General features: G+C 44.3%; 1 protein-coding gene across 2 annotated transcripts in view; it reads right to left on the bottom strand.

The window, feature by feature from the left end:
- FNDC3B (fibronectin type III domain containing 3B) overlaps positions 1-25,287 on the bottom strand; it is a 258,472-nt gene that overhangs the window by 108,521 nt on the left and 124,664 nt on the right. For both annotated transcript variants that reach the window (XM_035132789.2, XM_060274365.1), the window contains exons 4-5: positions 6,485-6,561; positions 887-1,130 (exon numbers count right to left, since the gene is read on the bottom strand). In XM_035132789.2, the coding sequence (XP_034988680.1) occupies positions 887-1,130; positions 6,485-6,561 (321 nt within the window). The remainder of the gene's footprint in view (positions 1-886; positions 1,131-6,484; positions 6,562-25,287) is intronic.

A 25,287-nucleotide genomic window follows, 5' to 3' on the forward strand; every position in this document is an offset into this window, starting at 1 on the left:
AAGCTAGGAGCTACATGGCACCTTAAACCTAGGTTATGGGCGCAACAACAGAATGTCTAGGCACACTTTTTAATAACAAGAATGCAAAGCTGAAAATGAATGAACTGCAGCTAAAGTATTATGTTCGTTTTTCACCTTGTCTAGTCCTTCCCCTGCCCACACCCCTAATATTCTTAAGTGGGTCTCTTCTCCAGTCTTCAGAGAGTAGGTGGAAGTGGGGAGGCAGGAAAAGGTCCCCTTTCCTTCCACTCTGCAGTTTTAATCTGAAATCTTAGGCGCAGCACTGCGCCCAGAGCTCAGGAACTGCTTGTGCTAATGAAAAACCCTGTCGCAAAATGCGCCTAGGACAACGGGAGTTTCGAACGCTGCTCCTCTTATAGCTGAAGGGGCAAACTGCAACATTTTACAGCAGGTCCTGACTTGTACAACTTCAAAGCCTGGTATTGATAATGGAGCAAATACTGCGGACATTTTTTTTAAAAAAAAAATCCCTTCCTCGTAATACACATGCAACTTCAATCCGCTTCGTATTGTACACATTTTGTTTCTTTTTTAAAAAAATAAGTGCAAAATACGATCATGCTGGGGAAAAACAGCAAAATACACAGTCTAGATGGTTTGAAGAGGCTCACAGGGTAGGGCAGAGTCATGATGCTTGATTCCCAAAAGTTATGTGGCCGTTGCTTATAGGGAAGGAGAGGGTGACGCAGAAAGGAGAGCAGCATGGTGGAAACACATTGGCAGGGGTGGTGGATTGGCTCTGCCAGTGTGTTTGCAGTGTGCCCATCTCCCTGTGAGCAACAGCGACCCACCTGTTGGGAGGCTAGCATCGCACCCAGCGAGCTGCTTCTGCTAGGCTAGAAACCCCACACCAGTGTCCTCTTACCTTGCTCTCCGTAGATTGTAGGGGGGAGATGATGCTGAGGGAAAAACTGGGGTGGCATGTCTCCAGGCCCAGTCACCGGCGGGTAGAAAGCCGTATGGGAGTTATGTATGAAATGCGGGTGGTGAGTAAGATACGGGGGTAAGTGGTGGGTTGGAGAAATGGCAGAAGGGTAGCTGGGAGGGTAGCACTCCGGAGACTGAGGTGTGACCACCACCCTGCGAACACCCGTGTTGTCTTCTATTACCTGAAAAGAAAAAAAGGAGGCAGCAAGGTTGATATAATGGATGCAATTCGCAGGTGAAATAATTTTAAGATGCACAGATTTTACTCCCATTAATAATAATAAAAAGCTTTTCATGGTTAGTAAGAATAATGTCCATATCCAAGCGCCAGCACTTTTGGTGGTGACGTCATTCAAAGCAGACACTCAGGCAGCCACACTAATTATAGCAAGGCATTCCGTAATTGCTTTATCAATGGAATTTTGAATGGAGATCAAAGGAAAACCGAAATGCGTGCACCGGTGGCCCCTTTGAATGGACAAACCTTCCCTTATTCATGAACACCGAACAGCATGGACAGAGCTAATGGTGAATAATGCATTGTTTATTTGCAACAAGTAAAAAAAGAAACCAAAAGTGTTAAGAATCCACCGTTTTGGATAAAGGAGCTGTAACGGGCAAACAATAAATTAGGATCGAACACAGTTCTGAACTGGGCATAGCAGCAGCAGCAGCAGCAGCAGATATGTTTAAACACGGAATTGCCACCATCATGACTGTACAAAGTGGGGGGTAGTATCTGTTTTTAAAAGCAAGAAGGGGCACCGCAGGTAGAGAGTGCAGGCTCCCCAACCACCATTTGCAGCTAAGCTCCCAATAGCCCCTTTCCAATATGCCATGTGGGAAGCAACTGTGGGAGATGAAGGTATTATTCATTAATATATACACAGCTTAATTTCAAAACAGGCTTAAGTGGTTTACAAGTATGAAAAGAACCAATGACACACACACACACACACACACACACACACTAAAATGGAAACATTCATTCTTAGATTATGCAATAAAGCAGTCCCAAACAGCAATTAAAACCGGCGACTCTAGTTGAGAGATCAAGGGAAACCTTGTGTAAATAGTTATGCCTTCAAAAGCCGGCGGAATGCCAATACAGATGGGGCCTCTCTTATTTCAGTACTTGGGGGAAGAGGAGGTTGGCCAGATTTGCGGTGGCTTTAGCTCCCTTCTCTTGACCAAAGGCGGCATTATAGGTTGGTATAATTGGGGATCTACCATAGCTAACATCTCAAATGGGGACCTGCTTTGGTCCACCATACCTCCATCACTGCTATTTCTTGCAATTGATGCTGGCTTAACTGTCCTTCCCGAGTGAATCACAATGGGAGGGGGGAAGAGTGAGCTGCCCTCACTCTCTGGGTAGTGATGGAAACTAGGCCTAGAGGCAGAAGGTGATGGCAGCAAAGGAGGAAGGAGGAGCCATAGATCAGTGGTCAAATGCATACTTTGCATGAAGAAAGACCCATGTCTAACCCCTGGCATCTCTAGTTCAAAGGAGCAGGTAGCAGGGGATGACTTAAATCTGGGGAGTCCCTGCCAATCCCAAGTACGCAATAATTCAAGGGCAGTCAACACGGTGCTCCACATTTGTTATGGACTATAACTCCCATCATCCATGATCCATGTTTGGGGCTGATAGGAGTTGTATTATGAAACATCAGGAGGGAACCACACTGGCTACCCCTGTAATAGATGGCATGACTCTGCACGAGGCAGTTTTCTATATTCAAATGGACTGCCCATCTGTGGATATCCTACATGAGAATACCCCTTTATCCTGGAGCCAGAGCTGACCCCGACACCTCTTTTTAATAATTAAATCAGCTCAGTCACCTTCCGCATGTCCTTGAAGCACACAAGATGTGCCTGACATCTACTTTGTACTGCAGAAAGCGCCTAGTTCCAAGTTTTAGTTGGGTGTGTGTGTGTGTTAATAGGGTTCATGTCCCATAATGGGCATCTCCTTGGCCACTGTAAAAAGAAAGTGTTGGACTAAGTGGGCAATTGGCCTGATTTAGTAGAGATCTTCTTACGTTCGTGCTTAGCTCTCCCCACTGAAAACAATCGCCAAGAACTTAGTTTTGGCTAGGTTATGCCTAACGTTTTTGACAAATAACGGTATATTACTTCTGACTCTGGGTATGTTTGGGGGGGAAAGTTCTCTATGGGGAGATTTAAAGTTTATAGTCATGTTTATAAAAGGTAAATTGTATTTTCATTGTGACCTTGGGAATTAACGGAGACTCAATACATTCGCGCATTTGAATAGATTTACCCAAGACATCATAAAGAAATCATATCTGCGTTTCCTTCAGGCTTAGATAATGTTCTGTCTGACTTTACAGGTTCACACAGCCCAGCACTTTTGAGTCTATATAAGCTATGAGTTCCTCCCACTGTCCGTCCCAAGAGAACAAGGTTTTCTGGACTGTGTTGGAAACAGAGCTGGGCCAAGAAAAAAGGAATCACTTTTCATGAATACTTCAGCCAGCTTTGAAAAGTGTAGCCCTCCACCCCACCCCCAACTTTCAGTGAATGTTCAAGAATAGGTAAAACATAGGCCAACTTATTCATAGCCACATTCACTTCTGGGCAACCTTATGAAGGCCACTTGCTGGTGGGGCCAGAGGTAAAAGTAGGAGGAGCGAGGAATCATAGAATTGTAGAGTTGGAAGGGACCTCAAGGGTCATCTAGTTCAACCCCCTGCAGGAACCTCAGCTAAAGCATCCACGACTGATGACCATTCAAACTCATATGTAAAATTTGTCTTTCCACAGTAGGCTAGTTTCTACGTATGAACACACCCACCCCTTCCTCTTTATGCTCTACCCAGATGAGCAAAAGGCATTATCAGAATTCAAAGGCCCATTTTAGCCAGGTAAAGACAACAGGGGTGCGTGCAATTGTGGTACAACAGCGAGGGGGTGTGGTCTGGGGAGATGGGGCGTGGCTTGGAGAGAGGCCCAAGGGTCAGAGAGAAGTTTGAGGGCAACATCTGGCCCCGAGGTTCTCCACTCCTGCCCTACATAAAGCAATTCAGCAAAGCACTCCAAAGTTGACACCACCTCATATAGCCAAGTAATCAAGCCAAGGGAAGACATCCACACTGTGGCCACGCAGCAAACGGACTTGAGCAAACCAGAACACACACACAAAAAAACCAGTTCCCTTGCCTCAGAAGAGAAATGCAATGAGAAGCCCAGCACCTCAGCAAGCAAAGAAAACACAACCAATAGAAGGGGCTCTGTACTGACCGCCTGTGGCGTATGTTTTCAAACTTCTGGGTTGCAAATTAAGCATACAGTGGTACCTGTACCTCGGTTTTCGAACGTAATCCATTCCGGAAGACCATTCCGAGTTCTGAAATGTTCAAAATCCAAAAACTCAACAGCCGACAGCTAGACCTCAGGATCTTGCAGTCAGCGGAAGCCATGTGGCCTGTTCGACTTCCGAGGCATGTTTGAAAACCAAAGCATTTACTTCTGGGTTTACGGCGTTCAAAAGCCGAAACGTTTCTCAACGGAGACGTTCGAAAACCAAGGTACCACTCTCTCTCTCTCTCTCTCTCTCTCTCTCTCTCTCTGTGTGTGTGTGTGTATCACTATCAAAGTACGGGATGTTTTACAGAATGGGCAGTAAGAAACAAATTGTCAGCTGCAAGTAGCTTACAAAACTAAGGCTTCAGCAGTGAGGAGAAACAAAGGGAAGGCTGGAAAGAGACAGAGGAAACGATGCCTTATGAGGAACGGCTTAGGGAGCTGGGTATGTTTAGCCTGGAGAAGAGAAGGTTAAGGGGTGATATGATAGCCATGTTCAAATATATAAAAGGATGTCATATGGAAGAGGGTGAAAGGTTGCTTTCTGCTGCTCCAGAGAAGCGGACACGGAGCAATGGATTCAAACTACAAGAAAGATTCCACCTAAACATTAGGAAGAACTTCCTGACAGTAAGAGCTGTTCGGCAGTGGAATTTGCTGCCAAGGAGTGTGGTGGAGTCTCCTTCTTTGGAGGTCTTTAAACGGAGGCTTGACAGCCATCTGTCAGGAATGCTTTGATGGTGTTTCCTGCTTGGCAGGGGGTTGGACTGGATGGCCCTTGTGGTCTCTTCCAACTCTATGATTCTATGAGGAGGCTTTTCCATTCTTCTTTGTGTTTCAGAAACAGTGGGAGTTGAGGGAAGGGGGATCTACAAGGAAGAAGCGAAGGATTGGGCGGGATCGCAGAGCAGCCGGAAGAGGAGTCCCCATCCTGCAACCCCATAAACATTGTGCCCCTTTCTGCTTTAAAGCTGTTCACCTGCTGATTGTCAATGAAGCCCAACTCGCACCACAAATGTCTGCGGATCATTTTTCCAGGACCTAGGTGGCTTTGATCCAGAGCTTCAATCAGTGGGCAGCAAAGGTAACGTTTGAGGCTAAAACTCCGTAGACCGAAAGGTTGGTGTAACAAAATGGGGTGGGGTGGGTTTTATAGCTTTCACCTAATAGGCCTTGTTATTTATCCACAGGGGTATCTGCTTTCTGCCCGGCTCTCGAGACGCAGCCTTCCGAGGGCCGACCAAACCGAAGTCAAAATATGTTTTCGTTTGCAAGCTGGAATGCTCTTATTTCCTTTACATCCTTGTCATGCCAGTGCCAAAACAAACAGAAGGCAAATTAAATAATCACTCAATAGTCCTATTAATTACTGACATCGCTGAGCCCGGGTAAGAGCAAATAAGGCGAACACAGCTATTATAACATCAGCACCAACAAACAACAACAGAAAAGCTACACCAAGTGACTACTACGTGCTTCAAGCTGTTACTTGGTATGAAGTCATTTGAAAAAACAGAACATTCGTTTTCCACATGGCGGGAAGTATGTTTCAATTCAACGGGGAGAATGTGGGGGGGGGGGAGAGACAATATATAGCTTTTCCTATGACTACACGGTCAGCTGCTATATTCAGATGTTAAAGGGCTAATTTCACAATGCTTACTCTTCGTGGTAATGTAGAGCAGCCCTAGATGCAAGAGGAGGGAGGAGGGAGGAAGATCAGATGGGGACGTCCAAATAGATGATCCAGGGATAGTTGGAAGAGATCTTCCCCTTCTGCCTCTATCTGTCAGAGAGGAGGAAGCAGATCTCCCAACCTTCTTCCCAATTCCTCCTGCAAAGTTCCATGGGAGGGTGGCTTTGACCAGCCAGCAGGAGCATAGCTGCCAAGTTTTCCCTTTTCTCGCGAGGAAGCCTATTCAGCATAATGGAAAATCCCTTTAAAAAAGGGATAACTTGGCAGCTATGAGCAGGAGGGACTCAACAAGAGGCATTTCGAGCTGGAGGCAGGGAGAAGAAGTACACAATTTTGTCGCCTAGAACCCTACTGGTGCCTTCATAGGTGGGATCAGGTCGCCGCCATGAGGGCTAGAAGCTTGCGCACAAAAAGAGAGAGAGAAGGCGGGATGTTGAATTCCGTGCAAATGTTTGAACTGACACATCCCTGCCAGTACCCGAATTCTCTTGCTGAATAAAAGCATACCTGTGATATATAACCTGGAGGCACATGTATGGGAGGAATAGATCCATTTGGCGACATCATGGGAACCTCTGCGGGTCCTGTTAAGACAGAAAGAGGGAAAACCAAACGATTAAGATATGCTTTATGTTCATGTGTCCTGTAGGACATCTGTAGAACCAGTTTTGATATCAACATGCCAAACATTGTCTCCCTGGAAGCGCACAACTGATACCACCTCAATTGCTCCTCACACATCACTCCAGGAATGTTTAAGAACTTCCACTCATGCAGTTGGGCTTCCTGGCATATTTACATAACCCTTGAGCAACACCAGTCCCCTTGGGAGAGATATAACATGTTCCACGAGTGCACCTTATAAACATTTAAAGTGAAACAATCTGACTGGAAGGTTTTTGTTTGTTTATTTGAATATATAAACATAAAGTGAAAGTAATAATATAAACGTGTTTCCAGGCAAAAGTGGGTGCAGCCATATTACTCCGGTTGCTTAGTTTATGAACTGCTTGGTTTACTTGGATTAAGAACGCTGCAAACCCGGAAGTAGGGGTTTTGGTTTGTGAACTTGGCCTTGGAACAGGGGCGTAGCCAGGATCAAAATTAGGGGGGGCAAGGGGCGGGGGCAAGGGGCGGGAGGGGCCACAGCGGAAATGTGGGCGGGGCCACGTGGCCTGCGCCTCCCAGGTCTTCGGAGGAGGCGGCCCCAGGCTCGCGTTCTCTGCGCGACTCTGGAGCTTCGCGCCAGGAGCGGGAGCCTGGGGCTGCCACACTGCGCCCCTCAGCCTTTGCTTCTAGGGGGGGGCAATTGCCCCCTCCTGCCCCCTGCCTACGTCCATGCCTTGGAGGCAGAACATGTACCGCTTCCTGTTGAGTGTGTTCCATTTGTAAATTGAGTCCACCACTGCTATGGGAAAGAACACTTTGGTTTAAGAACGGACTCCGGGAACGGATTTAGTTCGTAAACCAAGGCACCACTGTAACTGGTGTTTTTATTAGAACTTCTAAACATATTCAATCTACAGTCACTATTCTAGAATTATAATCAGCAAACACCAGTGCCAATTTTGTGAACAAGTGATTTATTACATTTGTTTCCCACAAGCAGCTTAGGGTGGCATACTTGAAATCACACTATTTTTTACCTCCAGGTCAAACCTGACACATGTTGACTTCCAAAGGCCAGACAGTAAGTTTCATGGCTGGGCAGCGAATTGAGCAAGTCTCCTCAGCCAAAATGCAACACTACCAGCTCTTCTACCATGCCCCTCAAAATCTACACCAGACTCCCACAAGCCAGTGCCCTCCAGATGTTTTGGTCTACACCACCCCTTGGCCCCAAACATCTGGATGGCACTAGGCTGGGTGCAACAGAAGGCCTTCAAGAAGGCAGTAGCCTGGCACTATACCCTAGAAGTGGTCATACTCATTCTTCTGGAGGTCTAAGTTCACAACAAGCCACCCTTAGTAAATAATAATCTAGCAAATATTTTACGATTTATAAATCACTTTAGAGTTTGTAAAGGGATTCACATATATAATGCTGGAATCCTTAGAACCCCATGCAGTAGGTCAGTATTATTGTACCCCCTCTTACAAATGGGGGTTGTGGGGGGGGATGAGGCTGAAAAACACTGGCTCACTCAAAGCAACCTAGTGAGATCAAACTTTCCAAATTTGCACCTTAGTCTCTTAGCCGTTGTGCTACGTCAGTTCTTGAAACTGCTTAGTGATCCACACACACTGACTGGCATTCACAAAGGTCTGCAGGCACACATTAGCTATCACAACAACACACACAATCTCACAAAATCAGATGGATAATACTGGGGGAAGGTCTGAGCATGCAAATTCCAGCTTGGCGGAATACTCGGCACAAAATTATTGTCCCTGGGCAAGTGAGCTGGTTGCTGCTTAATTCCAAGCCTACGTGTGGCATCTGCATTGACACCTATTGAGCAAACAGGTACAGTACAGTAAAGGAGCAAAGCAAGTAGCCGTACACAAGGATCTCCAGTTTGTAACCCACTGGCCTAGATGAAACTTTCCCTTCCAAAAGTTTCCGATTGCGTTCAGTTTTTACATATGTGAAGAACTACCTCAGGAACATATGAAGACCACGAAACTCATTACCTCAGCAGTTTGGATTAACCGAGGAATGTGGTTATATAAGCAAGAGACTTAAAAGTTTCCACTCAAAACTCCAACCTTGGATGTCGAAAGTTCCTTTCTGAAGTATCAAATGCAAATACAGCAGCTCCTGTGCCATAAGCATTAGGGTGCCGAGCTACATAAATCTAGGTAAAATGGAAAATAGGAAACCATACAGGGAATGGTTTAAAGGCACCATATGTCTTACTTCTACAATGGTTCTAACTGAAATGCTGCAGGACGTCTAAAATTCCAGGTCTGGAAATTTCACCATCAAGAGGCAGGCTTTCCACGAACCTAAATTACAAATTGGTGGCGTTCTAGTTATCATGACCAAAACGCCTTGGTCACAACATCAGAAATAAAGTCTCTCCTTCTTGCATTCTATCATGAGACAGGCTGTGTCATTGCTCAGTGATAGAAGTATCTGTTTTGCATGCAGAATGTCTCGGGTTCAATCCTGGAGTCTCCAGGTAGGGCTGTGAATGTCCCGTTTCAAATCCTGGAGAAACACGACCAGCCAGTAGTCAATATTGAGCTTGATGGACCAATGGTTTGACTCAATGTGAGGCAGCCTCCCATGTTTCCTATAAGTACAGCTGGGAGTACATAGGTCATAACTTTTGCAGATGCATTTATTTACAAGGCTTGTCCTAAACTGAGGCAAAGAGGAGCGACACAGGTACTCACAGACAAAACACACGCCACCTTGAAACAGTTGTTAAAAGCTTCTGGTCTCCATCAAGTTAAAATTAGCCGTCCCTAATTAGAGGACCCATTAGAAGCAATGGGAATTAAAGTCAGACACGCACCATTAGTTTATATGGAATTTAGGCTGCAACCCTGCCCCCCAATGCCTCATTGAATTGAGTCTTATTCTGAGTAGACATGGTTAGGCCTGCAAGTGTGGCTTTCTCTAGCTGGAAGAGTGTAGCATTTAATTCATCAGCTTCTCAAAAGCTGTCCTGGGCTACACATCCATCCCCAATCATGTTTCATCTATCGTTAAAATACGTCCTTATGCGGGCTTTTTCCCCCAGCCGGAACCTCTCAGGTGGGTGCCATTGCCATTCAAAAAGAACAAGGGAGGCGTTCATGATGAGTATAGAAATATAGCACTGCTCCTTATTAACAAGTCCCTATCAGATATGTCAAAATCTCCTCAAAATTAACACACATGCCCTGCAATTTGAGAATTAGAAGTGATTCTGCATTAAGTTCTCACACCTAAGCAGGCACTAACTGCTTTGACACTCAAATTGGCCCCGTTATAGAACCTGGCGTGCTCTGGTCCATGGGGTCACGAAGAGTCGGACACGACTAAACGACTAAACAACAACATAGAACCTGTCTGAGAAGCATCTGTCAATCCGTCTATAAAGTAACAGCCGCCATTCGGGATGAAACCGAACTCTCACACGCAACAGACTCCACTGTCTGTAAATGCCTCGGATCCAATGTTTTTAAAAATTGCATTTCATCGTCAGAAGTGCTCTGCACAAGCAGACTCTTAACCTCAGGTGTGACCCCTCAGACTGTTAAAGTCATTTGGGGAAAGGGCTTTAAAGAATGTTGGACAGGTGAATGATTTACTGCTATATGATGTTTTCTTCGCTGCCTCTATTTCAGGGCTAGGCAAATGACTTTAGCATACATTTCACTTCTCGTCTCCCGTTGCCGCTATCAAAACAACTTGGAAGTGGGGACTGTGTGTTAGACCTAGAAACCGTCTCCTGCCTGGGACAACTCAGTGGATCTATTAAAAGACTGGCCTTGGCAACACGACCCACATAAATGAATGCTAAACTCACAGAAAGAAACATTGCAATTTTATATACTGTTGTTTTACCGTGGGTTTTGACTATATATATATTTTAAAAAATAACTCTGCTTTGCACATGCATACACACACACACACACACACACACACACACAGGTGAAACTTGGAAAATTAGAATATCGTCGAAAAGTGCATTTCAGTAATGCCACTTTTTATTTTTTTATTTTTCTTTTAATTTTTACAAATGCTTTCTTTTGGAAATTCCACAGTAATAAAACAAATAGTTACAACAATACAAAAATAAACAAAAATAAACATCGCTATTACATTTCATTAATTACATTCCATTTATAATTCACCCGCCTAACGGCAAATAATTCCAATTACAACAAATAAAGGCTTGACATATACCAGTATCTTGATTTGCATGTCATGCATCTATCTCATATATTGGTTTTACCTTTTAAGTTGCGTTACTGAAATAAATGCACTTTTCGACGATTTTCTAATTTTCCAAGTTTCACCTGTATATGCCAAAGATGGCTTGCAATGGCTTGCAAGAAGACAGTAAGAATTTACAAATATCAATGGCGAGAGTCGTTTCCTGAATGGACAGAACTTAGCACTTAGGAACAATTTGTAAGGAAGGAGCAATTTGTAATTTGTTTGTTTGTTTGTACCACACGCCAGCCACTGTGGGTGGCTTCCAACAAATATAAAAACATATTAAAATATCAAACATTAAGGGCTGCCTACAGATGTCTTCTAAAAGTTGTATCCAATTCTCTTGTGCTCCCCAAGGAATTAGATCAGATTTATCCATCAGGAAGGGATGAAAGCCGGCCAGGAAAGGGATGAAATCTCATAGAATCATAGAATTGGAAGAGACCACAAGGGTCATCCAGTCCAACCCCCTGCCAAGCAGGAAACACCATCAAAGCATTCCTGACAGATGGCTGTCAAGCCTCCGCTTAAAGACCTCCAAAGAAGGAGACTCCACCACACTCCTTGGCAGCAAATTCCAATGTTGCACAGTTATTACTGTCAGGAAGTTCTTCCTAATGTTTAGGTGGAATCTTCTTTCTTGTAGCTTGAATCCATTGCTCTGTGTCCGCTTCTCTGGAGCAGCAGAAAACAACCTTTCACCCTCTTCCATATGACATCCTTTTATATATTTGAACATGGCTATCATATCACCCCTTAACCTTCTCTTCTCCAGGCTAAACATACCCAGCTCCCTAAGCCGTTCCTCATAAGGCATCATTTCCAGGCCTTTGACCATTTTGATTGCCCTCTTCTGGACACGTTCCAGCTTGTCAGTATCCTTCTTGAACTGTGGTGCCCAGAACTGGACACAGTACTCCAGGTGAGGTCTGACCAGAGCAGAATACAGTGGTACTATTACTTCCCTTGATCTAGATGCTATACTCCTATTGATGCAGCTCAGAATTGCATTGGCTTTTTTAGCTGCTGCATCACACTGTTGACTCATGGTCTACCAAGGCTCCTAGATCCATCTCCGTGCTGATCTTCTCCCCAACTCTGTTGGGGAACTTTGTGCCCATTAAGTCATGTAAATGTTGGCTCATTTCATGGGAAAGGGGGTACAGGCTGGCTATCTCCCCTCTCCCACCTCCCCACCCCAGAGCATTCATTTCAAGTTCTTACCTCCACAACCGTGGAGGAAAGACAAGACAAGGTGCAGAGATCCTAGAGCAGTTTCTCAACCAGTGTGCCTCCAGATGTTTTGGGACTACAACTCCCATCATTCCTGACCACTGGTCTTGCTAGCTAGGGATGATGGGAGTTGTAGTCCCAAAACATCTGGAGGCACACTGGTTGGGAAACACTGTCCTAGAGGACCAAGCCCCATCCTGTTTTGGGGTCAACCTGGAATGTGGCCAGAAACCTCAAGCCTAGTTACTTTTACTGTATATATAGCACTAAAATTAAATTAGGTTTACAGCATTTCGCCAAAGCCAAGGTGTTCAACGACAAACATATTTCCAAATTTAGGATGCAATCTAATACACATTTACCTGATAATTCGGTTCCATTCATGCATAGGAATACGCTTGTTCTTATTTCTGAGCTCCTACAGCAAAATTCCATGATATATACAATGTTGGGAGTTATTGGTCTCCATATCTATTCCACCACCCACCCCCTTGATTTGGTGGCATCAGAAATGTTCAAGGCATGGCCCCCAGGTGCATAATTAAGTGCAAGGAGCATAGCCTCAGGGTCTGCAATGTTAAGTCATGGCACACTTGGGCATACTTTTCTTGAAAGGGTATACGTTGCCATCTCCCAGTCAGATGATTTCACATGAGCTAATCACCCGCCTGTGGTTTCTTTAAATCAGGGATGGGGAACCTGTGGATTTCCAGAAGTTGCTGGACTCCCATTAACTTCAGTCAATGGCCATGCAGGCTGGGGCATTGGTTGGCTTCATGGTTTTCCCCACATTTTTTTGCATGGAGCACGCACACGCACACACACACACACACACCATGATTCACAATATATTGCCATGTCAAAAATTATGAAACCACTTTTATGATATGGACTTCAAACCAGTTTTTGGTGAGATATCAATATATCGCCTAATGCTGGCTGTTTGCTGTAATAAACATTGACTGACCGACTGACAGTATATCACCCGGCCCTATACTTCATATTGTTGATTGTGCATTTTGAGATGTGCTGCTTGTCAAGGAGAGGAGTGATTCTGTCCATTCTCGCCAATGTAATTTGGAAATGCCAGAATTCCCTTTTCTATAAAACTACTGTTTAGGGAAGCTTTTAATGTTTAATAAATTATTGTATTTTAATATTTCTGTTGGAAGCCGCCCAGAGTGGCTGGGGAGGCCCGGCCAGATGGGTGGGGTATAAATAAATTATTATTATTATTATTATTATTATTATTATTTATTAAAGCACATCCTCTACTGTGGACATATGAATTGCTGGATCAGTTGGACCATTCTGTTTCAAATAGTGGACATGAAAGGAACGGTCTTATCATATTCATCCCAAATAGATAATGTATGTATGTATGTATGTATGTATGTATGTATGTATTATGTATGTATGCTTATACACAGACACCCTATGCATATGGAAGGTCCATTTAGCGGCAATAGGATACAGGCACTGACAGACATAAACTACTTCCATAAATATGAGCAATCTCTCTCTCTTTCTCTTAAAAAAAGCCTCCTAAAACAATGGCGATCTCTGTATCTTGCAAGGTACCCAATTTGCATCAGGCTACCCCCAACTCTCTCACGGGATTGCTGTGAGGAAGAATAAGTTAATAGGATTGTGAGGCATTTCACACATTTAAAAGCACTAAAACAACAGCAGCAGCAAATAACACATTCTGGCAGTGCCCTTATTAGCACAACACAGCCTGGCTGAGCGAATGCGCAGATGAAATCCAGCCAAGGCGATCACATCCTCAGATTTCCATCATTTTCCAGAAGCAATCTCAATTCTGCAGCAGTGAGAGTGGTCATATCCCTTGCCTATTTTTCTTTTCTCTTCTAGAATGAAGTCATGTCTTGTTTCAGGAAATTCTGTCTAATTAATCACCTTCCCAGCTTTAATCCCCAACCTCTCCTTTTTTTGAAAGGACTGTAACAAAGACACATTATTATTATTTTTTTGGGGGGGGGAGAGCAGGGATCATATAATTTCCTTGTACACATTAATTAAATCCCTTTTGCTAACTTTCTTTACTACTGCTGCTAGCATTGTGTGGGCATCCTCTACCAAATTCTCCCCCAGCCTTCTGTTATCTGGGTTACTGTACATTGCTATTCTAAGTCTTTCCCAGTTTATTTCCTTCTATAGAAACTTATTTGTAAAAGACCATTCTAATGCCTGCCATTACAATGTTACAATTAATTTTAAGTTCCACCCTAAAACATACCTAAATTAGCTTTCCGCTCTTTTTAACTCCTCACCAGCAATCAGCATTATGGCTGAGAGATACATGGTTTTCAACATCATTATATATCACTAGCTAAGCATAGTGATATACCGATATAACACAATGTCTGAAATAAGGGTGGAGTCATTGGGCTGGCTTCACGGTTTACCCCACATTGTGATTTTTGCATCACACACACACACACACACACACACACACACAATATTAGCAGGTCAAAAATTATGAAACCAATATCATAAGATTGACTTCAAACCAGTTTTGGACAATATATAGCCCAGCCCTAACAACACACATCATGATTCGCAATGTATTGCTGGGTCAAAAATTATTAAACCAATTATGGTACTTCTGGTTACGAACGCCTCGAGTTACGGTTTTTCCGGGTTACGAACGTTTTTAACCCGGAAGTGAGTTTTCCGAGCTCTCAGAGGCCTTGCCGCTGCTCGGAGCCAAGCCCCGACATCCGCAGGATGCCCAGCAGGTCGCATCCCAGCCCCAAGGTTAGGTAAGGAACACTTAACCTAACAAAGACCAAGAGCACCGAAGCTGTTAAGACAGCAAATACGAGTCTGGGCCGAAAAGCCCTTTACAAACCCTTGCCCCCCCCCAGCTGTAGCAAGATGGGTGGCACCTAACCAGGTAAGCCCACCTACCCTGTGGGAGGGGAAAAAATTTGGGATTCTGCAAGGGATTTTGGGATTTGTTTCTGTGAGTCTGCCCTGTGCCTTTGCTCCTTCATTTGGGGGACTTCTGGGGCACTCTGCCTTGTTTTGGGGGTTGTGTGGAGCCCAGTTCAGCTACTGGTTGATTGTGTGATTGCAGAAATGGATAAAAGCCCCCCATCCAAACAATGACTATCATCAGTGGATGTAAGGGGGGGGGAATGTTATTTTTCCCCCCATCTACAATACTGTCTTATTTATTTTATAGTAGTACAGTACATTGTTTATTGCCTTCATTTTATGGATCAATGGTCATGTTAAATTGCTGTTTTAGGGGGTATTTTTCATCGTCTGGAATGGATCAATCCACTTTTCCATTTCTTTCAATGGGAAAGTGCGCTTCAGGTTAAGAACAGACTTCCGGAACCAATTACAGTAAGTACTTAACCTGAGGTACCACTGTATCACAATATGGACCAGTTTGGGACGATATATTGATATATCACCCAGTCCTACACAACATAAAATACAATATGGGCAACCATGTGGTCTCTTTTACATTTCAATTAGCCACATCAGTCTGCTTCGGGACATACGGAATAGAACCCAAATGTCTTCTGATTCACCCTCCCACAATTGGCAAAGCTTTTCCTGCCACCAGCTGTTTCACTTGTCAAAAACCTGATCTGTAGAGTAACAAAGCGATTGTGGTGGCTTGGACCATCATTGCACCATCAACTTAACTTTCTCATGGTGCTAAACATAGAGCCCTGAGAAGCTCAAAACCCAGTACAACCCAAATCGGGACGGCCCAAGCCCTTTAAAGTTCCCTTTTGCTTCTGTGCTTCGTAGTTCGTGGGCAGAACAGAGTGTGTCATAAGAAACTATAAGAATGCTACGCTGCACTCGTTCTCCAACTTCATACCCAGGACTTTTAAAGCCCTAAATGGCCTTGGCCCAGTATACCTGAAGGAGCATCTCCACCCTCATCGTTCTGCCCGGACACTGAGGTCCAGTACCGAGGGCCTTCTGACGGTTCCCTCATTGCGAGAAGCCAAGTTGCAGGGAACCAGGCAGAGGGCCTTCTCGGTGGTGGCGCCTGCCCTGTGGAATGCCCTCCCATCAGATGTCAAAGAGAAAAACAGCTACCAGACTTTTAGAAGACATCTGAAGGCAGCCCTGTTTAGGGAGGCTTTTAATGTTTAATTATTTTATTTCATTTTTCTGTTGTAAGCCGCCCAGAGTGGCTGGGGAAACCCAGCCAGGTGGAAAGGGTATAAATAATAAATTATTATTATTATTATTCATTGGAAGAGCATCTGCTGTGTGAAAGCAGCCTGAGAAGATCAGGCAGAAATGCTAGTACTGCAATCAAGGAAACTAGCGCACTATTCCCCGTGTCTGAATGCACCCTTTGTCCACCACCGGGAAAGCTCCGTGCAAGACACAACCACAGAACACTGGATGCATTCTAAGTCCACTCACAGGGTGTCTTTGAGAGTTCAAAAGACGTGCAAACAATGTGCTGTGGAACAAGCTCCAGAGTCCGCTCCAATATGCAGGAGGTCCCCGGCAACCACGAATGGAAAGGGTTCTGCGACAGAAGGAAGCCTGGAAGCCACTGGTGTAACTAGCAGAATCAATTAATTGTCTTCGGTGTGTGTGGTTCGGCAGACTGCACCCAAAAGGATTATGTCATAAGTGCTGCTCTTTCTTCCACATGACAGGGTACAAACAGCAGGAAGCTGGCCTTCGATATGGTGAAGTCAGTCTGCCTCTCTTTGCACGCTCCACCAAAACAGATGATCAAAAGTGATGAAGCAGGAAGCCAAAGATGGCCTAAGAAAGCAAGTAGAGAGTTTACCTCATGCAGAAAAAGCAATTCTGGGACAGACAGTCCTCATGTGAAAATTGGAAGGGGGGGTTGTGGCAGGGACACAAAACTTGGGATCGCAGCCAAGGTCTAGCTGACCTCAAAAGCAAGCTGGAGACTATAAAATGTTCCTTTTGCTTTTGATCAAGAAAATATACTTACTGGTCCCATTTGAGCAACTAACTGGTCTATTTATGCATCTTCCAAGAGCAGCTGGGGCAACCCAGATGGGTGGGGTACGGATAAATAACTATTATTATTATTATTATTATTATTATTATTATTATTATTATTATTATTTCAAATATACACTTCATGTATATTTGACAAGTTATGTCAGTATTCCAAGCACAGGACGACACTCTTGAGAATATGAGATTTTCTTTGTTTCAGGTCACATGTAATCTCCGCTACCGGGGGCGGAGAGCAGGCGTGGGCGTGGCTGGCACCGCAGGGGGCATGGTGCGCCACCTGTGGGGGCATGGCTCCCAGCACATGGGGGAGTGTGTGGCGCGTGTCCGGGGGGGGGGGGGGGGGCGCTGCGATGGCATCCTACAGGAATAGTGGTGCCGGGGGCGGCCCGCTCCCGCCGCACCCCTGTTCCTCTGCCAGCGGGTCAGAGCTTAGTGGCAGAATGCACATGTTTCATGCAGAAGGTCGCAGATAAAACAGCAGGCCAGGGCAGCTTTTAAAAAAGGATTTCAGCGAATGCAGTTGGGAGAAGCCATCTGTCTGCGATGCTGAGGAGCTGCCGCAACTCGGAATGGATGGCACTGGGGCTGCATGGAACAGCCGTCTGTCTGATAACCACGCTGTTGTTGCTTCATATGTTTCCAGTCTTAAAGGGCACGTTGGAGCTGAATTGGCTTTCCTAATCCTGGTGCAGTGGCGATCCATGCCAGTGAGAAACAAATCCTATTTGCATAGCTCCATCCCAGTTTCTGCATCTTGGTCACAACCTACGGCATGATGGAATGTTGGGAACTGATTTTTCTGATAAGAGATTTGATGGGATAAATATCCTCCCCCACCGACCAGTTCCCTATACTTTTGCAACTGGAAAATAGAACCTGCGTTGACAACTTTTAAGAATAAAGCAAAAGACATCTTCAGCTGCTACAATAAACCTTTGCTGGCTCAGCCTCCGCTGCTGCAAAAGCACTTGCAAAAGAAGTATTTATTTCACAATATTCTATGCATCGAAAATGAGGCTGCAGATCCCAGGGCAATTTACCAGCTGGGCTACACTTTGTAAATCACATCTGTCTAGACTGTAAGACAAGAGATAAACATCTGTCTAAAATCAGCTAACTAGGACAGTGAATGCTGCTAAAGAAATCAGGTTAACTATTGTTTTAAAAAAAAGAGGGAAGTCCATGGAAGTATCTTAAAAAAACAACAACCAAAAAACCAGCTACATCAAATTAATCCACCAACACACAAAAGCCAAAACATTTCTCAGTGAATTGAAACTAGCAGCCTGTTGATTATGGGATAGATTTTAGGCTGAAACTTGACACTCAGAATTAAGATTTTGGAGTAGTGGTGGTGGTGAGAAGTCACACTTAGTGGGAAGTCACATGAGCACTATCACAGTCTTGGAGCACCTATCAAGTATTCATGCATTACATAGCGTCTGCATTTTATGTTTGTATTCCCAACAGATATGCGTGGAATGCACATTCATCCTTAACCTACTGAATGAGCCGGGGGTTGTTTTATGTCAATTATAGTCACATGCCCGTAAAGACTCTCCAGTGCTTCCCTTCCGCAGACCATGTTGGTTTTGAGCTGCTATAGACTAATCAGCCCGGAGGCAAGGCCTTGCTCTGACCCTGGAAAAAAAAATGTCTGATGACAAAACCTGCAGAGAAACGCATTCTGAAAAGTGGTTGCTATCCCAGTCTTTTAAACAAGATCACAAAAACTTAGTATGCCTGCAGGGGAATTTTCTCTCCCTCTCTCTAAAGCCTGCTGAAAGGCTAGCATCCTTCTGGGCGAAAGGTGTTTATTTTGTACTGTTTTGAAACCTCTCTGTTTTTTGTACCGTTTAAAAAAACTATTTTCAGCTGTGCTTGTGGTATGTAAATCACCTGTAAAAGGCAATTCGTCCATCATTGTTAGAATTATTTCCTTGCTGGCATGGAAGAGGGGGGAAATAATTTTGGTTTAGTGCAAATACAGAGACTCTGGGAGAGGAGATGTTGCAGTTGTTTTGCTCCTAACCCAGTCATTCTGCTGCTGTTCTGAGTTAAGCCATGGCTTGGCTGAAGCATGTCATCCTAACCCAGGTTTAGCTCTCTCCCGTCTAATCACAAGCTGTAAGCAAGGTTTATGGCTTGTAGTTTATCCAGAAAAGCAAAGTCATTAGCTTGGATTCAGATGACACACTAAGTCAAACATGGCTCCGCTCAGCAGAGCAACGAGGGGAGGAGCAAAATGGCCGCAATTCTCTCTCCGATAGACATTGTATTCACACTAAACCATGGTTTGGCTTATTGGGACATGCAAACCAGGCCATTATACCTGCATCCTTCCCCTGGCTCATATAAACTTTAAAAAGATACCTATTAAGATATTTTCTCTTTGCTAAGCTTTTGGGCAGAGCCAACATCTTGATTCCCCCCCGCCCCGGTTCAAGTGGTTTTACGGCTTACTTTTTGTTTATTTGATAAAACGAAGTTTTTATTTTGAAATTCAGTTGGGAGTACAGGCAACAAGACAGGCAGACCACCACACATCAATACAACAAGATCACTAATTAACTGCAATGGGGAAATGAAACTGCTTGGATTGGCTTGTGGGATAGTTAAGACAGCCTGAGGTGAAGTTTGCTGAGAGTATGGATGTGTAACTGAATCACAGTCAGGAAAGCAGGGAGAAGAATGCATCTGTATTTGATTGGACTGTGGTCAAAAGCTTGAAGAGGCTGGAAAATGGAAACCACGGTGCCACAGTGCCTTTTAAAATATTGGAATTCTTTCTTTGTCATTCTTGCTTATTTTGTTCAATATCCTCACGTCTCCCGAGTTTTATCGAGCCGCTTCTGTTTAGAAGGTTGCTTGGGAGATTTCCAGCTATGTGCTAGGTATGATTTCACTGCTACATAAAACTGTTTAAGATGGTCTTGATGCCAGATAACATTTTTTTTAAAAAAAGCAGGCATTTTATATTTATACAGTGCTGCCTCGACTTACTAATTTAATCCATTCCGAAGGCAGTTTTGTAGGTAAAAAAATTCGTAAGTCGAAAAGCGCCATTGGAAACGCGATTTCCCGTAGGAATGCATGGGAAACAGAAAAATTCGTAAGTCGGAGCAACCCCATCTAAAAATTTGTAAGTCGAAAAAACCCTATCTAAAACCGCCACGGTTTCCGTTCGGATGTCGAGAAATTCATAAGTGTACGGCCATTTGCCCCATTCGTAAGTCGAAAAATTTGGTTGTCGAGTCGTTCGTAAGGTACCACTGTATTCCTTTTCTAGCTGCCAGCCACCAAGAACTCGTTTAAAATGTACCTTTTGATGAGTAAAGTAATGTTGCCTGTAGATGCCTTCCTTTGAATTTAGGATTAGAATGGGCAACTGGGTTCCTTTGTCTTCCCTCTTGGGAAAAAACAAAGCAGTTTGGAGATTTTATAGTAGTGCTTGGGTCACCTACCCACAGAGAGCAATCTCATAAAGATAATTTGTTGTCATAGACCAAAATAACCTATTTCCTGTTACAAAAAACAACCACACTGGGGAGATGATCTGTAGAGAGTCTGTGTGTGGCAGTGGATAACGCTAGGGGAGTCAACATGGTGGCTTCCAGATGCTCTGGACAATTTCCATTATCCGTGACCATTAGTTATGCCGAGGGTGATGGGAGCTGCAGTCCAAAACATCTGGACGGCACCACATCAACCACCCCTGGGATGAAGTGCTGGGCATGGATCAGGAAGACGCGAGTTCAGATCCCTGTTGGACCATTAAATTGACGAGGGCAAGTCTCAGCATCTCTTCTCTGCCTCTCTCAACTTAACCTGCCTCCCAGGGCCGTTATTAAAGTAGAACGGCATTGTCGCATTTACACCCCCTTAGAATAAAAGGCGAGGTATAAAGGTTACAAGAACACGAAAATGGATGTTATGGATGCACTGAATGACCATTTTCTCACGTCCCTCAAAACTCTGCACACAGTTTTTAGAACCCATCTTGCATGTTGCAACGCGAAGGCGATTTACTGTAAGGCCTGGGGTTGAGGTGGAGAGAGAGAGAGAGAAGAACTGTAAAGCCAAGATTCAAAACTGAAACAAACAATTTAGTGTTCTGCAGCCGCAGATGTTATGGCTTCCAAGGCTCCTCCAGCTGTGCTACATATGAATTTCACAATTGTTTCTGCTCAGAAATGCAGGAAGAACTTTCTGCTCCCTCCCTCCCTGCTTCACAACTAGCCATCCAAGTTTTTATCAGCATCGATCCTCCACGTTCTCCAGCGGCTGCTTCCAAATGTTTTTACAAACATCCTGCAGAAATATGGACAGCTGTTTGGTGGCCGCTGGAGTACGCACAGAAAAAAAAAAGGATGGGTTTGTTATTCTAAGACACATCTCCATCTAGCAACCTTGATCCTCTGGAGAAAGGAATTGTGATGTGGCAGGATTTAAGAAAGACAAAATCAGACAAGCGCAACTGCCCTCAACAAATGTTGGCATCTGGAGTCACCAAGTAGCAGTTGATTGGCAAGCAGTGATCCAGTGTTTCATCAAACAGGAGTCTTGCCCCAATGCTAACTGGAGAGGCTATAGATTGAACATGGGACCTTCTGCATGCAAAAGTTAATAGGTTCATAGAATCGTAGAGTTTGAAGGGACCCCATCTATTTCAACCCCCTGCAATGCAGGAATCTCAACTAAAGCATCCATGACAGATGGCCATCCAACCTCTGCTGAAAAACCTCCAAGGAAGGAGAGTCCACCATCTCTCAAGCGAGTCTGTTCCACCAGAAAGTTCTTCCTGATGTTTAATCGGAATCTCCTTTCCTGTAGCTTTAATCGATTGGTTCAGGTCCTAGCCTCGGGAGCAGGAGAAAACAAGCTGAGAGATCTTCTCTCAGTCTCCTCTTATCTAGACTAAACATACCCAATCCCCTCGACTGTTCCTCATCAGGCATCATTTCCAGACCCTTTATCACCTTGGTCACCCTCCTCTGCACACATTCCACCTTTTCAATATCCTTCTTGAAATGTGGTGACCAGAACTGGACATAGTACTCCAGGTGAGGTCTGACCAAGGCAGAAGGTACCAAGGTACTACGACATCCCTTGCTATGCAAACAAAGTCTGGTTTTTGTTTTTTTATATAAATTTATATTAGAAATTAATTTATTATAAATTGGTACTTATTTTTTGGTGTATGTGAGCTGGACTTTTTAAAAAATTCCTCACTATTGACATGAACACACACCTGCATTTAAATGTAGTATTTAAAAAATGCTGAGTGCAAAATCAAACAACTTGTCTGGATTTTATGTCTGAACTCCCAAATCCATCCAACAGACAGGCGTTTTGAAGTTACATTACGCAAGTAAGTATACCAGTTACATTTTTTTTAGTCAGAGATGCTATGGGAACCTTAGAAAATGAATTAAAGTCTGCTACATTTTATAATGCGCTGTGAAATGTCTATAAAATTGTGCGTACAGATGGGACAATCAACTTTTGATGCAAGAAAGGGGGTGGGAGGCATGTGAAATTTCAGGCAAATATTTCAGTGCCTCTCCACTTAACTGTAGATCAGTTCCCCCCCCCTTTTAAAAAAACAACAACACTTCAGTGAGCTTAACCATGATCTTTTCTCAATCATCTGTTACTATAGAAACAATAGAGTTGTTTGCACAGTGACTTCTTCCAGCAAATACGATGCAACAAGTTCGTCCTTGTTTTCCTTCACTACCATGGGAAGAACTGTGATCCTGGAGACCAGGACAGAGGATTCAAGTGTCTGCTAATCCCAGTTTTAAAACCAATTTCCTCCATGGCTTTGGAGGGATTCGGATAACTCCCCCTCACTTCTGTTTTCCCACCTCTGAGCGGCACATCTGTGAGAATCAGCTTGCACAGAAGAAGGAAAAACGAAACATGTAAAGCAGGAAAGCAATACTCTTGGGGGGGGGGGGAGAGACACGACTATTTCTGTAATTCACCTCTATTTACACCTACGTTTACAGGAATGTCATTCTATTTGTGAAGAACTGCTCTATTTTTTGAAAGCGGCTGAATAATCTTGCTAGCTAAATATAGTTTGGAGCTCTAGCAAAGCACTGTGTTGAAAACACATCCAAGTAATACTCCTCTTCTGCGGGAATTGTGTGTGTATGGGGGGGGGGGGAGTCTGAGAATATAAATTGGTTGTGGGGTTTGTTGGGATGGACGGTTTATTTCCTGGAGAGGTTTGGCTTGGGAGCATCTACCCCACTTGGTAGGCGTGCGGGATCCATTACGATGGTCTGCCCCCAGAGACTTATGGGGTCTGAGAGATTCCTCAATGTTCTGAGGAGCTTCCCAGATGACACGGTCGACATTCCTGCCGAGATTCTTCTCTTGGGATGGAACTGAGAGATGTCCTCGATGATAAGTGTGCATATCATCTTAATACTATAGCGACCAGCATGCAATGAAGCAGGAAGTTCAACAGCTAAAGTGCAGTGGCATAAATCCCAATGTGAATATGATCAAACATGGCTCAAAGAACATTACTGCACCTGCCATGAGGTGCTGATGACTGCAAGAAAAGCTTACTTTTTTCACCACCACAGCATCCACAAATAGCAGTCTGGCCCAATTAAAAGTCCCGGTTTTGACCTATGAAGCCTTAAAAGGCTCAGGACCACAATATCTCAAGGGTCGTCTCTCCCATATGAACCAACCCAGACCCTGCAACCATCACCTGAGGCCCTTCTTCGAGCGCTTCCTTCATGAGAGCAACAGGAGAAAGGGCCTTTTCTGCAGTGGCTCCTTGATTGTGGAATGCACTCCCCAGGAAGGCTTGCCTGGCACCTTCATTACGTATCTTTAGACCCCAGGCGAAAACATTTCTCTTCCACTAGGCCTTTGTCTGATTAACATCCTATGGCCTTTAAAATATGCTCATGAGAGTGGAGTTGTTGCTTTATTATGCATTTTGTGTTCATATTCTGTATTTTTATGTTGTGAACTGCGCTGCAATCTTCGGATAAAGGGCGGTATACAAATTTAATAAATAAAACTCTTCCAAGCAGAGAATCGGCTTTTGTCATCTAGCCAGCAGGGCACTGCTCTGACGCTCTGCAATGACAAGTTTGCTAGGACTTTGGGGATAAAATTGCTCAGATTGGGAAGGAATGAGACTAGTTAGAACAAATGCTACAGAGGTATCCAGAGCACTTTCTGGTCCAGCCTGAGGGTGATTGCAGGCCAACCACCTGGGCTCTGGAGCCTTGCCCATTTTGCCTTATTTGAGCTAATTCAAGTGGCATCACTGGCTATATATATCCAGGGAGTGATTAATGCCTCATTACAGGAGCAGGAGATTCTGCCTGCCCTGATGGAGGTGGTGTTCTCCCACCTTAAATGGACCATCCCTGTATGCAAAAGCACTCAAGAACTATTGCCCAGTGACAAACATGTGCTTTGGGGGCACGGTGCTTGAAACAATGGTTGCAGCTCAGTTTCAGACACAGTCGGAGGAAACTGGTTATCTCTACCCATTTCAGTCCAGCTTCAAGCTTGGCACCAAAACTTCCTTAAGACACTTGTGGGGAGAGTGTGACTTTCCGTGTTCTCCTCCTTGGCTTCTCGGTGGCTTTTGATACAGTTGGCCAGTTTCCTCCTAGAGCAACTTCTTAAGGTAGGGATTTGGGCCACAGTTTCGTACTGGTTCTACTCCTATCTTCAGGACTGTGTCCAGAGAGCAGTCATGGCAGGCTACTGTTCAGAGCTATGAAAGTTATCCTGTGGTATCCCATAGGGTTCCATCTTGTTCTCCATGTTATTTGACATCTATATAAAGCTGTTAGGAGCTGTCCCTCTCCATATCACGAAGCTCATGTGCTGGACTGGCACTTGGAGGAAGTGCTGGGTTGCAAAGGGGCCAATAAATTTAAGACGAATCCAGTTACGACTGAAGTGTTCTGAGTTCGTGGGTCTGAGAAGGAGCAGTGTTGCAGGTTCATGGTATTCCTAGAGAGCCATGTGTTTTGGAAGCTATGGTTTTCATGTGTGAGCCATGGCTGCTTCACCAGCTACAACCCCATTTTGAAAACATGACTTGTGTTCTGTTCTCCGTGCTTCTGGTAACCTCTAGGTTGGACTACTGCAGTGTGCTTTACATGGAGCTCCCCTTGAAGACTGTTCAGAAGCTGTAATT

Source organism: Zootoca vivipara, chromosome 5, assembly GCF_963506605.1.
Source record: "Zootoca vivipara chromosome 5, rZooViv1.1, whole genome shotgun sequence".
Taxonomy (NCBI): Eukaryota; Metazoa; Chordata; class Lepidosauria; order Squamata; family Lacertidae; genus Zootoca; species Zootoca vivipara.